Consider the following 12,917-nt stretch of genomic DNA (forward strand, 5'->3'; position numbering starts at 1 on the left):
ACATCATACTGTGTGTGGGGGAATGTACTGTGAGGACATCATACTGTGTGTGGGGGGAATGTACGGTGGGGACATCATACAAAGAGAATATTTCTGTGTGGCACATATATCAAATATAAAGGACTTGGCGAGATTAGGTTTCTGGCTCAGTGGAAATAAATAATTGCCACGTCGTGCTGTGTCTTTCTTTCTTGTCTTTCTTGGTTGGGAGCTATACAATAATGGCATAAAATATAATATTATACAAGTGCAGTCGGCAGCATCAATCATCATCAAATGTTTATTTTTACAAATAAAATTGTCGGCAGCTTTCTGGATACACAATAAGCAAAAACATGATATATACAGGAGACAAGGAGTTAATGCACATTATAACGAGGGGCGCTCTGCGATATAAGACAGCAAAGATATAATAAATGGAGGAACTGACACAATGTAACGATGATACGACCTCCGATACCTGAACTGACACAATGTAACGATGATACGACCTCCGATACCTGAACTGACACAATGTAACGGTGATACGACCTCCGATACCTGAACTGACACAATGTAACGGTGATACGACCTCCGATACCTGAACTGACACAATGTAACGGTGATACGACCTCCGATACCTGAACTGACACAATGTAACGGTGATACGACCTCCGATACCTGAACTGACACAATGTAACGGTGATACGACCTCCGATACCTGAACTGACACAATGTAACGGTGATACGACCTCCGATACCTGAACTGACACAATGTAACGGTGATATGACCTCCGATACCTGAACTGACACAATTTAACGGTGATACGACCTCCGATACCTGAACTGACACAATGTAACGGTGATACGACCTCCGATACCTGAACTGACACAATGTAACGGTGATACGACCTCCGATACCTGAACTGACACAATGTAACGGTGATATGACCTCCGATACCTGAACTGACACAATTTAACGGTGATACGACCTCCGATACCTGAACTGACACAATGTAACGGTGATATGACCTCCGATACCTGAACTGACACAATGTAACGGTGATACGACCTCCGATACCTGAACTGACACAATGTAACGATGATACGACCTCCGATACCTGAACTGACACAATGTAACGATGATACGACCTCCGATACCTGAACTGACACAATGTAACGGTGATACGACCTCCGATACCTGAACTGACACAATGTAACGGTGATATGACCTCCGATACCTGAACTCACACAATGTAACGGTGATACGACCTCCGATACCTGAACTGACACAATGTAACGATGATACGACCTCCGATACCTGAACTGACACAATGTAACGATGATACGACCTCCGATACCTGAACTGACACAATGTAACGATGATACGACCTCCGATACCTGAACTGACACAATGTAACGGTGATACGACCTCCGACATCTTTGATGTGCAGATTCTGAGGAATTTCCCCGAGGGCAGATACTGTCCATATGTATCGTGATGTATATACAGGCTGCTCCGCTATATATACTGGGGGTTGGGCGAGGGATGAATCTTTACTCTCATGGTAACATAAACCATTGCACTGTACTTTGTACTCTAGTCACATCTAGAGCTGCATTAGCATTGCTGATGGTTTCCTCTTAGTTACTTGGCACTTCTGCCCCCTGCTGGTTCAGTCTTTACATGCTGTGCTGTGGTGCATTGTGGTACATGTAGTATTTATATCAAGCATGATACCTGCAGAGCATTACAGAACTGCAGCTCTGGATGTGACTAGAGAATAAAGGAGCCGTACAATTTAGATAGCGGCCGCAGATATCTCTCCCGGCCCCTACATAGTAAAGCATGCTCAATTTGGTGGAGTGTGCAAGTGTTTTCAATGGTGCGAGTGGGGTAACCTGCCTGCGGTATATGGATGGAGTCCTCCAGGATAATGTCCTGAGGATGGTCCCTAGCAGGACTGATGCCTGTGATATGTGGGACCTCCATACTGTCCCTCGTAGGAGGAGTCAGTCACCCAAACCCATGAGAGTCCGCCCTCATTACTGCTCCCCCTGAAGGTGTGATTATCGCATACATATAGATGACTGTGTCATATAAAAGAGCCATTAATGAGACGTACACATACAGAGAACAGCTGGCATACAGCTCATTATGGAGGAAGATATTCCCCTGTGCACAGGAGACTTCCTGTCCGCCAAGCGCATCACAGTGACGCAAGGGCCAAAAAACGCCAAAAAGAGAAACCAAAAAACCAGTCGCACTGGCCAGCATTTATTAACCCTCAATTGTCAGGACTCTTATATGTAACTCCTGAGGTCCTGATATCATTCCTTTGGTGTTATTAACATCCAGACAGAACCGCCAGGATATGAAATGCAAGGATTGGATCTTATAACAACAGATCAATAAAAGTTCTGCTCACTAATCACAGCCCATGTGAGATGTAATGCCCCCCGGGAACTTAGGTTAGTAGAATTCCCTGATTGCCGACAGATTAACGGACTGCTCACAACTAGTAATTATCACTGAAGAATCTGTGCAAACGAGCAAACTGTGGGGGAAGGAGTTCAGAGGAGGAGAAAGAGACCTGCAGAGAAGGAGACTGGAGACCTGCAGGGGAGGAGACTGGAGACCTGCAGGGGAGGAGACTGGAGACCTGCAGGGGAGGAGACTGGAGACCTGCAGGGGAGGAGACTGGAGATCTGCAGGGGAGGAGACTGGAGACCTGCAGGGGGGGGACTGGAGACCTGCAGGGGAGGAGACAGCCCACCTGCAGGGGAGGAGACTGGAGACCTGCAGGGGGGGAGACTGGAGACCTGCAGGGGAGGAGACTGGAGACCTGCAGGTGAGGAGACTGGAGACCTGCAGGGGGGGACTAGAGACCTGCAAGGGAGGAGACTGGAGACCAGCAAGGGAGGAGACTGGAGACCTGCAGGGGAGGAGACTGGAGACCTGCAGGGGAGGAGACTGGAGACCTGCAGGGGAGGAGACTGGAGACCTGCAGGGAAGGAGACTGGAGACCTGCAGGGAAGGAGACTGGAGACCTGCAGGGGAGGAGACTGGAGATCTGCAGGGGAGGAGACTGGAGACCTGCAGGGGAGGAGACTGGAGACCTGCAGGGGGGGACTGGAGACCAGCAAGGGAGGAGACTGGAGACCTGCAGGGGAGGAGACAGCCCACCTGCAGGGGAGGAGACTGGAGACCTGCAGGGGGGGAGACTGGAGACCTGCAGGGGAGGAGACTGGGGACCTGCAGGGGAGGAGACTGGAGACCTGCAGGGGGGGACTAGAGACCTGCAAGGGAGGAGACTGGAGACCTGCAGGGGAGGAGACTGGGGACCTGCAGGGGAGGAGACTGGAGACCTGCAGGGGGGGACTAGAGACCTGCAAGGGAGGAGACTGGAGACCTGCAGGGGAGGAGACTGGGGGTCTGCAGGGGAGGAGACTGGAGACCTGCAGGGGAGGAGACTGGAGACCTGCAGGGGAGAAGGCTAGAGACCTGCAGGGGTGAAGATAGCCACCTGCATGGGAGGAGACCTGCAGGGGGGAAAACTGGAGACCTGCAGGGGGGGGGGATTGGAGACCTGCAGGGGGGGGAAACTGGAGATCTGCAGGGGGGTAGGAAACTGGAGACCTGCAGGGGGGGAGACTGGAGACCTACAGGGGAGGAGACTGGAGATCTGAAGGGGAGGAGACAGCCCACCTGCAGGGGAGGAGACTGGAGACCTGTAGGGGAGGAGACTGGAGACCTGCAGGGGAGGAGACTGGAGACATGAAGGGGAGTAGACTGGAGACCTGAAGGGGAGGAGACTGGAGACCTGCAGGGGAGGAGACAGCCCACCTGCAGGGGAGGAGACTGGAGACCTGCAGGGGAGGAGACTGGAGATCTGAAGGGGAGGAGACAGCCCACCTGCAGGGGAGGAGACTGGACACCTGCAGGGGAGGAGACTGGAGACCTGCAGGGGGGGGACTGGAGACCAGCAAGGGAGGAGACTGGAGACCTGCAGGGGAGGAGACAGCCCACCTGCAGGGGAGGAGACTGGAGACCTGCAGGGGGGGAGACTGGAGACCTGCAGGGGAGGAGACTGGAGACCTGCAGGGGGGGACTAGAGACCTGCAAGGGAGGAGACTGGAGACCTGCAGGGGAGGAGACTGGGGGTCTGCAGGGGAGGAGACTGGAGACCTGCAGGGGAGGAGACTGGAGACCTGCAGGGGAGAAGGCTAGAGACCTGCAGGGGTGAAGATAGCCACCTGCATGGGAGGAGACCTGCAGGGGGGAAAACTGGAGACCTGCAGGGGGGGGGATTGGAGACCTGCAGGGGGGGGGAAACTGGAGATCTGCAGGGGGGTAGGAAACTGGAGACCTGCAGGGGGGGAGACTGGAGACCTACAGGGGAGGAGACTGGAGATCTGAAGGGGAGGAGACAGCCCACCTGCAGGGGAGGAGACTGGAGACCTGTAGGGGAGGAGACTGGAGACCTGCAGGGGAGGAGACTGGAGACATGAAGGGGAGTAGACTGGAGACCTGAAGGGGAGGAGACTGGAGACCTGCAGGGGAGGAGACAGCCCACCTGCAGGGGAGGAGACTGGAGACCTGCAGGGGAGGAGACTGGAGATCTGAAGGGGAGGAGACAGCCCACCTGCAGGGGAGGAGACTGGAGACCTGCAGGGGAGGAGACTGGAGACCTGCAGGGGGGGAGACTGGAGACCTGCAGGGGCGGAGACTGGAGACCTGCAGGGGAGGAGACTGGAGACCTGCAGGGGAGGAGACTGGAGACCTGCAAGGGAGGAGACTGGAGACCTGCAGGGGGGGGACTGGAGACCAGCAAGGGACGAGACTGGAGACCTGCAGGGGAGGAGACTGGAGACCTGCAGGGGAGGAGACTGGAGACCTGCAGGGGAGGAGACTGGAGAGCTGCAGGGGAGGAGACTGGAGACCTGAAGGGGAGGAGACTGGAGACCTGCAGGGGAGGAGACTAGAGACCTGCAGGGGAGGAGATTGGGGATCTGCTGTTAGAACCCTCCTGTTAGTTTTTTCTATCGTGTGTTTTGCGGTGACGTGACCATCTGCCTTTATATTCTAGCTCCGCCCTTCTGGCTTTGCTGGACTTCAGTGTTGTTTGACTGTTTTGCTAGCCTGGTGCTTCGGTGCCTTTCTCTGTCAGTTCGCTTGGTCCTCTGGGACCTCTAGTACTTTTTGTCAGTTTGTCTTTTGTGTTCTACAACAATTTCTGTTTAGAAGGTGTCCCATTTTTGTCCCAGTCCTTAGTTCTTTTAGGGACCTCCTCCCTTAATTCTATAGGTCTTCGTTCAGACTAGCCGAGGACGAAGGCGGGTCTGTTCACTAGGAACAGGCAGCCCGCTACATCATAGAGATTCAGCTTAGTCTTACTGTAAGGACAGCTTTCCCCTATCTTTCCTTAGTACTTGTTGCAGATCATAACATCTGCAGGGGAAGAGACTGGAGACCTGCAGAGGAGGAGACTGGAGACCTGCAGAGGAGGAGACTGGAGACCTGCAGGGGAGGAGACTGGAGATCTGCAGGGGAGAAGGCTAGAGATCTACAGGGGTGAAGATAGCCACCTGCAGGGGAGGAGACCTGAAGGGGGGGGGGACTGGAGACCTGCAGGGGGGGGGGCACTGGAGACCTGCAGAGAAGGAGACTGGAGACCTGCAGGGGAGGAGACTGGAGACCTGCAGAGGAGGAGACTGGAGACCTGCAGGGGTGGAGACTGGAGACCTGCAGGGGTGGAGACTGGAGACCTGCAGGGGAGAAGGCTAGAGACCTGCAGGGGAGAAGGCTAGAGACCTGCAGGGGTGAAGATAGCCACCTGTATGGGAGGAGACCTGCGGGGGGGGGACGGGGACTGGAGATCTGCAGGGGGGTGGGAAACTGGAGACCTGCAGGGGGGGAGACTGGAGACCTGCAGGGGGGGGGGACTGGAGACCTGCAGGGGGGAAGGGGAGACTGGAGACCTGCAGGGGGGGGGGACTGGAGACCTGCAGGGGGGAAGGGGAGACTGGAGACCTGCAGGGGGGGAGACTGGAGACCTGCAGGGGGGGTGGACTGGAGACCTGCAGGGGGGAAGGGGAGACTGGAGACCTGCGGGGGGAGGGAGACTGGAGACCTGCGGGGGGAGGGAGACTGGAGACCTGCAGGGGGGGGAGACTGGAGACCTGCAGGGGAGGAGACAGCCCACCTGCAGGGGAGGAGACAGCCCACCTGCAGGGGAGGAGACTGGGGATCTGCAGGGGAGGAGACCTGCAGGGGAGGAGACTGGAGATTTACAGTAAAGATGGCGCTCCTGCAGAAGTGGAGACTGGAGACCTTCAGGGGAGGAGACTGGAGACCTGCAGGGGAGGAGACTGGAGACCTGCAGGGGAGGAGACTGGAGACCTGCAGGGGAGGAGACTGGACACCTGCAGGGGAGGAGACTGGACACCTGCAGGGGAGGAGACTGAACACCTGCAGGGGAGGAGACTGGAGACCTGCAGGGGTGGAGACTGGAGATCTGCTGAGGAGGAGACTGGAGACCTGCAGGGGAGGAGACTGGAGACCTGAAGGGCAGGAGACAGCCCACCTGCAGGGGAGGAGACTGGAGACCTGCAGGGGAGGAGACTGGAGAGCTGCAGGGGAGGAGACTGGAGACCTGCAGGGGAGGAGACTGGAGACCTGCAGGGGAGGAGACTAGAGACCTGAAGGGGAGGAGACTGGAGACCTGCAGGGGAGGAGACTAGAGACCTGCAGGGGAGGAGATTGGGGATCTGCTGTTAGAACCCTCCTGTTAGTTTTTTCTATCGTGTGTTTTGCGGTGACGTGACCATCTGCCTTTATATTCTAGCTCCGCCCTTCTGGCTTTGCTCGACTTCAGTGTTGTTTGACTGTTTTGCTAGCCTGGTGCTTCGGTGCCTTTCTCTGTCGGTTCGCTTGGTCCTCTGGGACCTCTAGTACTTTTTGTCAGTTTGTCTTTTGTGTTCTACAACAATTTCTGTTTAGGAGGTGTCCCATTTTTGTCCCAGTCCTTAGTTCTTTTAGGGACCTCCTCCCTTAATTCTATAGGTCTTCGTTCAGACTAGCCGAGGACGAAGGCGGGTCTGTTCACTAGGAACAGGCAGCCCACTACATCATAGAGATTCAGCTTAGTCTTACTGTAAGGACAGCTTTCCCCTATCTTTCCTTAGTACTTGTTGCAGATCATAACATCTGCAGGGGAAGAGACTGGAGACCTGCAGAGGAGGAGACTGGAGACCTGCAGAGGAGGAGACTGGAGACCTGCAGGGGAGGAGACTGGAGACCTGAGGGGAGGAGACTGGAGATCTGCAGGGGAGAAGGCTAGAGATCTACAGGGGTGAAGATAGCCACCTGCAGGGGAGGAGACCTGAAGGGGGGGGGACTGGAGACCTGCAGGGGGGGGGGGGCACTGGAGACCTGCAGAGAAGGAGACTGGAGACCTGCAGGGGAGGAGACTGGAGACCTGCAGAGGAGGAGACTGGAGACCTGCAGGGGTGGAGACTGGAGACCTGCAGGGGTGGAGACTGGAGACCTGCAGGGGAGAAGGCTAGAGACCTGCAGGGGTGAAGATAGCCACCTGTATGGGAGGAGACCTGCGGGGGGGGGACGGGGACTGGAGATCTGCAGGGGGGTGGGAAACTGGAGACCTGCAGGGGGGGAGACTGGAGACCTGCAGGGGGGAAGGGGAGACTGGAGACCTGCAGGGGGGAGACTGGAGACCTGCAGGGGGGGTGGACTGGAGACCTGCAGGGGGGAAGGGGAGACTGGAGACCTGCAGGGGGAGGGAGACTGGAGACCTGCAGGGGGGGAGACTGGAGACCTGCAGGGGAGGATACTGGAGATCTGAAGGGGAGGAGACAGCCCACCTGCAGGGGAGGAGACTGGGGATCTGCAGGGGAGGAGACTGGAGACCTGCAGGGGAGGAGACTGGAGATTTACAGTAAAGATGGCGGTCCTGCAGAAGTGGAGACTGGAGACCTGCAGGGGAGGAGACTGGAGACCTGCAGGGGAGGAGACTGGAGACCTGCAGGGGAGGAGACTGGACACCTGCAGGGGAGGAGACTGGACACCTGCAGGGGAGGAGACTGGACACCTGCAGGGGAGGAGACTGGACACCTGCAGGGGAGGAGACTGGACACCTGCAGGGGAGGAGACTGGACACCTGCAGGGGAGGAGACTGGACACCTGCAGGGGAGGAGACTGGACACCTGCAGGGGAGGAGACTGGACACCTGCAGGGGTGGAGACTGGAGATCTGCTGAGGAGGAGACTGGAGACCTGCAGGGGAGGAGACTGGAGACCTGAAGGGCAGGAGACAGCCCACCTGCAGGGGAGGAGACTGGAGACCTGCAGGGGAGGAGACAGGAGATCTGAAGGGGAGGAGACAGCCCACCTGCAGGGGAGGAGACTGGAGACCTGCAGGGGAGGAGACTGGAGACCTGCAGGGGGGGCACTGGAGACCTGCAGAGAAGGAGACTGGAGACCTGCAGGGGAGAAGGCTAGACACCTGCAGGGGTGAAGATAGCCACCTGCATGGGAGGAGACCTGCAGGGGGGGGGATTGGAGACCTGCAGGGGGGGACGGGACTGGAGATCTGCAGGGGGGTAGGAAACTGGAGACCTGCAGGGGGGGAGACTGGAGACCTACAGGGGGGGAGACTGGAGACCTGCAGGGGGGAAGGGGAGACTGGAAACCTGGGGGGGAGGGAGACTGGAGACCTGCAGGGGAGGAGACTGGAGACCTGCAGGGGAGAAGACTGGAGACCTGAGGGGAGGAGCCTGGGGATCTGCAGGGGAGAAGACTGGAGACCTGCAGGAGGGGAGACTGGAGAACTGCAGGGGAGGAGACTGGAGACCTGCAGAGGAGGAGACTGGGGATCTGCAGGGGAGAAGGCTAGAGATCTACAGGGGTGGAGACAGCTCACCTGCAGAGAAGGAGACTGGAGACCTGCAGGGGAGGAGACTGGACACCTGAGGGGAGGAGACTGGGGATCTGCAGGGGAGAAGACTGGAGACCTGCAGGAGGGGAGATAGCCACCTGCAGGGGTGGAGACTAGAGACCTGCAGGGGAGGAGATAGCCACCTGCAGGGGAGGAGATTGGAGACCTGGAGGGGAGGGGACTAGAGACCTACAGGGGAGGAGATAGCCACCTGCAGGGGAGGAGATAGCCAGCTGCAGGGGAGGAGATTGGAGACCTGGAGGGGACTAGAGACCTGCAGGGGAGGAGACTAGAGACCTGCAGGGGAGGAGACTAGAGACCTGCAGGGGAGGAGATAGCCAGCTGCAGGGGAGGAGATTGGAGACCGGGAGGGGACTAGAGACCAGGAGGGGAGGGGACTAGAGACCTGCAGGGGAGGAGACTAGAGACCTGCAGGGGAGGAGACTAGAGACCTGCAGGGAAGGCGATAGCCCACCAGCAGAGAAGGAGACTAGAGGACCTGCAGAGGAGGACACTGGAGACCTGCAGGGGTGGAGATAGCCCACCTGCAGGGGAGGAGACTGGAGATATACAGAGAAGATAGCCCTTCTGCAGAGGTGGACACTGGAGACCAGCTGAGGAAATAAGCCATCTACAGCAGATGAGATAGCCCACCTGCAGAGGAGAGGATTGGAGTTTTACAGAGGAGAAGACTGCAGTTCTCCAGATGAGGATACAGTCCATCTGCAGATGAGGAGACTGGAGACCTACAGAGGAAGAGATTGAATGAATGCAAGGGAGGAGATTTAAAGCCTGCAGAGAAGGAGATTAGTCTACTGCAATGGAGCATATTCGCTGTCTACAAAGGAAGAGATAGGTCTTCTGCAGAGGAGGAGGCTGGACTACTGCAGAGGAGGAGATGGGACGACTGCAGAGGAGGAGATGGGACGACTGCAGAGGAGGAGCTGGGACGACTGCAGAGGAGGAGCTGGGACGACTGCAGAGGAGGAGACGGGATGACTGCAGAGGAGGAGGCGGGATGACTGCAGAGGAGGAGGCGGGATGACTGCAGAGGAGGACATTGCATCTGGCAGAGTTGGAGTTTTGCTGCCCATAGTGATAAGTCTTCCCCAGAAGAGGAGGTAAGATTTATAGTGAGTGGATAACTCACCTATAGGACTCTAACAGAGACTTATTCTGTGTGATACAACGGACCGGTGACGTGGCAGCCATGGAGCATTCCACCAACACTGCAATCTTTACAAATGTTTGATTGTGACTGGAGTCCTAGAGTTCTCTTACATCGAGCATCATATGGTGTAAGTCCTCTGTCTCCTGTAGACCTAATCTATGGAGACATGCCACCAGCACTGAGGAGCGTGAATATAAACCTTGAGAACTCTCTCTTTGGAGCAGTGTATTCCCTATGTCACCAGTATTGAAGTGCGGGTACATATGAACGATGGCAAAGAACCACATAAAAATAAGAGATCCATTACAATATGAACTGCTCCGGGGTCATAAAATGGTTTATATATACAATAACTAATTATATACATTTACTTGCCAGCACCATCGCTGCTCAACTCAATGGAAGTATAAAGGAGGTCAATCTAATCGCATAGCATGGGGAAGATCAGAGACAGCCGTCACATGAGACAGAAAGTCACTACAGCCAGACAAGACCATGGAGGTCACTCCAGTCAATGAACTTCAAAGCTACAACAGAGTGACAGGACTATAGAGGTCAATTAAAATGAAGGAAATCAGGGCAGTCACATGAATTGCTAAAGCCAGAAAAGTCTGTTTAGGTCAATCTAGTCACTCATTATAGAGGAGATTAGGTCAATCTTGGGAAAACAAAGTTGGGCCAGATAGACAAAATCATGGAGCTCAATCCAGGAACACAACCTGGAGAGATTATGGACTCACGCAAGACAGAGCCGGAACAACCAGTTACCAATCAAAGAGGAGATCAGGACAGTCTCGAGAAACAGAGTCCTTACAGCTAGACAAAACCATAGAGGTCAACATGAAGAACATTAGCACAGTTTTGTGCAATTCAGAAGGTTGGTTCAGCCAGAAAACATCATGAATGTCAATCTACAATTGAGCCCAAGTCACAAGCGAGTGTTGTCAGATAGAACCTTATTTGGATAGTGTGATGCGAGGGTGGATCCACCTGGATCTGATGTGACATGGTCCACCTGGATCTGATGTGACATGGTTTCGAGGCCGGGTGGTGGGTGGATCTGTCCCAATTCCTTTACTATACAAAGTCATAGAAGAGATGTCAACCCAGTAACGGAGAAGGTTGGATTGGCCAGAAAAGATGAAGGAGGTCAGTTCTGTCACAGCATGAGACCGATGATTGGTGAGACCAGACAAGATCATGGAGGTCCATCCACTCAAACGACGAGGAAAGAGTCCGGAAAACTGAATTTAGTCAAAGCAGTCACACAAGAGTACGACCATAGATGTAGAGTAGATATTGGCAGAGCCAACCAATGTCAGTGGGACCAGCCACCGGTGTAATGTCTATGGCCCGCCGCAGGCATAGAAACATCTGCAAAACAACAGATGGATCCACCAAATAATATCTCATGTCTGAAGCCAAGCAAAGCAGATACTAGAGTCAGGCGAGGCCGAGGTCCAGGGTAGAGACACTAACATAACATGGACAAAATGGGGACAGTCACACTGTACAGGATATTAAAGCTATTATACAACATGGGGAGCTTACACCAGGTTGGTGATACAGAAACCAATGCCGTGAAAATGGGGAAGATCAGAGAAATGTCCAGGGGTCTCAACCCGCCACCCATTAACTATGATGGGTGGTAACTACATGGCAGTGAATTGCTGTCCCTGGAACATGGCGTCCAGCCCCGACACCGGTAGCATGCATGTGCTGAGTGAGGACACCGGCGGCTCCTGGACATTATATAGCTTCATGAACTGCTTTGTCAGCGCTTGGATATGAACATATAGAGCTACATCGGAAAATTGTGCTGAACTGTCGAATGCCACAATGTGTGATCCTACTGACTGTACAGGCGGCGTGGAGTGATCGTCCGGTGAAAAAAAGTCTATGTGATAGCAGCAAAAAAAGGTGTTCACTGAACTCCAGCCTGATCACAGCGGCCAGAAGGGGGCGCCTCACTCAGGATAACACTGGGTGGTCTCAAGAGTTTATCAAGACCCGGCTGACATCTGAAGAAGAGGGGCCACTGTAGTGCATGTGATCCCCCGCCATGTAGTGTCGCCTCCTGAGGCAGGAGATCCATGTCTGCCCCGGTGGACAGTCCTAGTACTGAAGCTCCTTCATTCTGGCAAAAGTCACCGTTGTCAGTGCATTTTTGTCGAGTTATCCTACAGAAGAGCTGAAAATACTTGACGGCTTGTCCACATCTGCACGGGACTCAATTCCAGATTTTCAAGGCGACTACAAAATCTGGTTCTCTGTAGAGAAGGAAATAAAAAGTCTCAGACTTTCTCCCAGACCCGCAATTCTTATATAACACCGACTCTCAATTACATGGATGTCGCGGACTGTAAAGTGGAGACAACATCTTACCGGCAGCTCCGTGACCGCAGAGCAGGAACACAAGTCATCAATGTCCACAACAAACTTATGTCTCTTATGGACGAGGACTAAAAAGTGTCCATGATATACCACTGATAGTGACGGACGCCAGGTTCAGTCTCCATCTAGCTCCTGTCCCCAATGTACAGGACACAAATTACCTCAAATAAGTGAGAATATCGGACAGGGAGTCTCCCACCTACAACACTCGAGAGAGACATCGGCGATCCATGAGCCACTGACAACACTTACTGGGCAGAGTCTTCAAATGTATGGCCGTCAGGAAGTTAGTCTTTATCCCTCCGTCTTTTACCGTCCTCCCAACTCTTACCCTGTACAAGAAAAAGACAAGAAATTAGGAAAGAGGAGTTTAAGAGAAGAACCACTACTAAAGGTTATCTCATAAACCCCTCATAT

At 54.5% G+C, this 12,917-nt stretch overlaps 3 protein-coding genes across 10 annotated transcripts in view; all 3 read right to left on the bottom strand.

Annotated features, from left to right (window-relative positions):
• Nucleotides 1–273: 273 nt before the first annotated feature.
• LOC141272375 (uncharacterized) lies at nt 274–2,699 on the bottom strand. Of its 6 annotated transcripts, XM_073683069.1 has the most exons (3): nt 1,132–2,661; nt 972–1,051; nt 291–891 (listed from the first exon to the last, which is right to left on the bottom strand). In XM_073683069.1, exons 1-3 carry the CDS (start codon nt 1,468–1,470, stop codon nt 360–362), a joined length of 951 nt encoding a protein of 316 aa, XP_073539170.1. In that variant the 5' UTR covers nt 1,471–2,661; the 3' UTR covers nt 291–359. The 6 variants fall into 6 exon arrangements, 5 of the variants coding, with proteins under 5 accessions (XP_073539153.1, XP_073539145.1, XP_073539170.1 ...); XR_012322002.1 differs by having other exon boundaries at nt 274–891; nt 1,012–2,699; XM_073683052.1 differs by having other exon boundaries at nt 289–1,051; nt 1,132–2,664.
• Nucleotides 2,700–6,260: 3,561 nt separating this feature from the next.
• On the bottom strand, nt 6,261–11,139 carry LOC141152793 (uncharacterized). The gene is made up of 6 exons (XM_073637476.1): nt 11,097–11,139; nt 9,590–9,681; nt 9,256–9,356; nt 9,125–9,168; nt 8,806–9,078; nt 6,261–8,760 (listed from the first exon to the last, which is right to left on the bottom strand). The coding sequence occupies exons 1-6, from the start codon at nt 11,137–11,139 to the stop codon at nt 7,319–7,321; spliced, it is 1,995 nt and encodes a 664-aa protein (XP_073493577.1). The 3' UTR covers nt 6,261–7,318.
• IL11RA (interleukin 11 receptor subunit alpha) overlaps nt 10,410–12,917 on the bottom strand; it is a 282,222-nt gene continuing 279,714 nt past the window's right edge. For all 3 annotated transcript variants that reach the window (XM_073683086.1, XM_073683105.1, XM_073683095.1), the window contains exons 11-12: nt 12,753–12,832; nt 10,410–12,376 (exon numbers count right to left, since the gene is read on the bottom strand). In XM_073683086.1, the coding sequence (XP_073539187.1) occupies nt 12,360–12,376; nt 12,753–12,832 (97 nt within the window). In that variant the 3' untranslated portion in view covers nt 10,410–12,359. The remainder of the gene's footprint in view (nt 12,377–12,752; nt 12,833–12,917) is intronic.

The sequence above is a fragment of the Phyllobates terribilis genome, unplaced genomic scaffold (genome assembly GCF_046119375.1).
Source record: "Phyllobates terribilis strain yellow unplaced genomic scaffold, ASM4611937v1 Scaffold_1__5_contigs__length_1240528914, whole genome shotgun sequence".
In the NCBI taxonomy this organism is placed as follows: Eukaryota; Metazoa; Chordata; class Amphibia; order Anura; family Dendrobatidae; genus Phyllobates; species Phyllobates terribilis.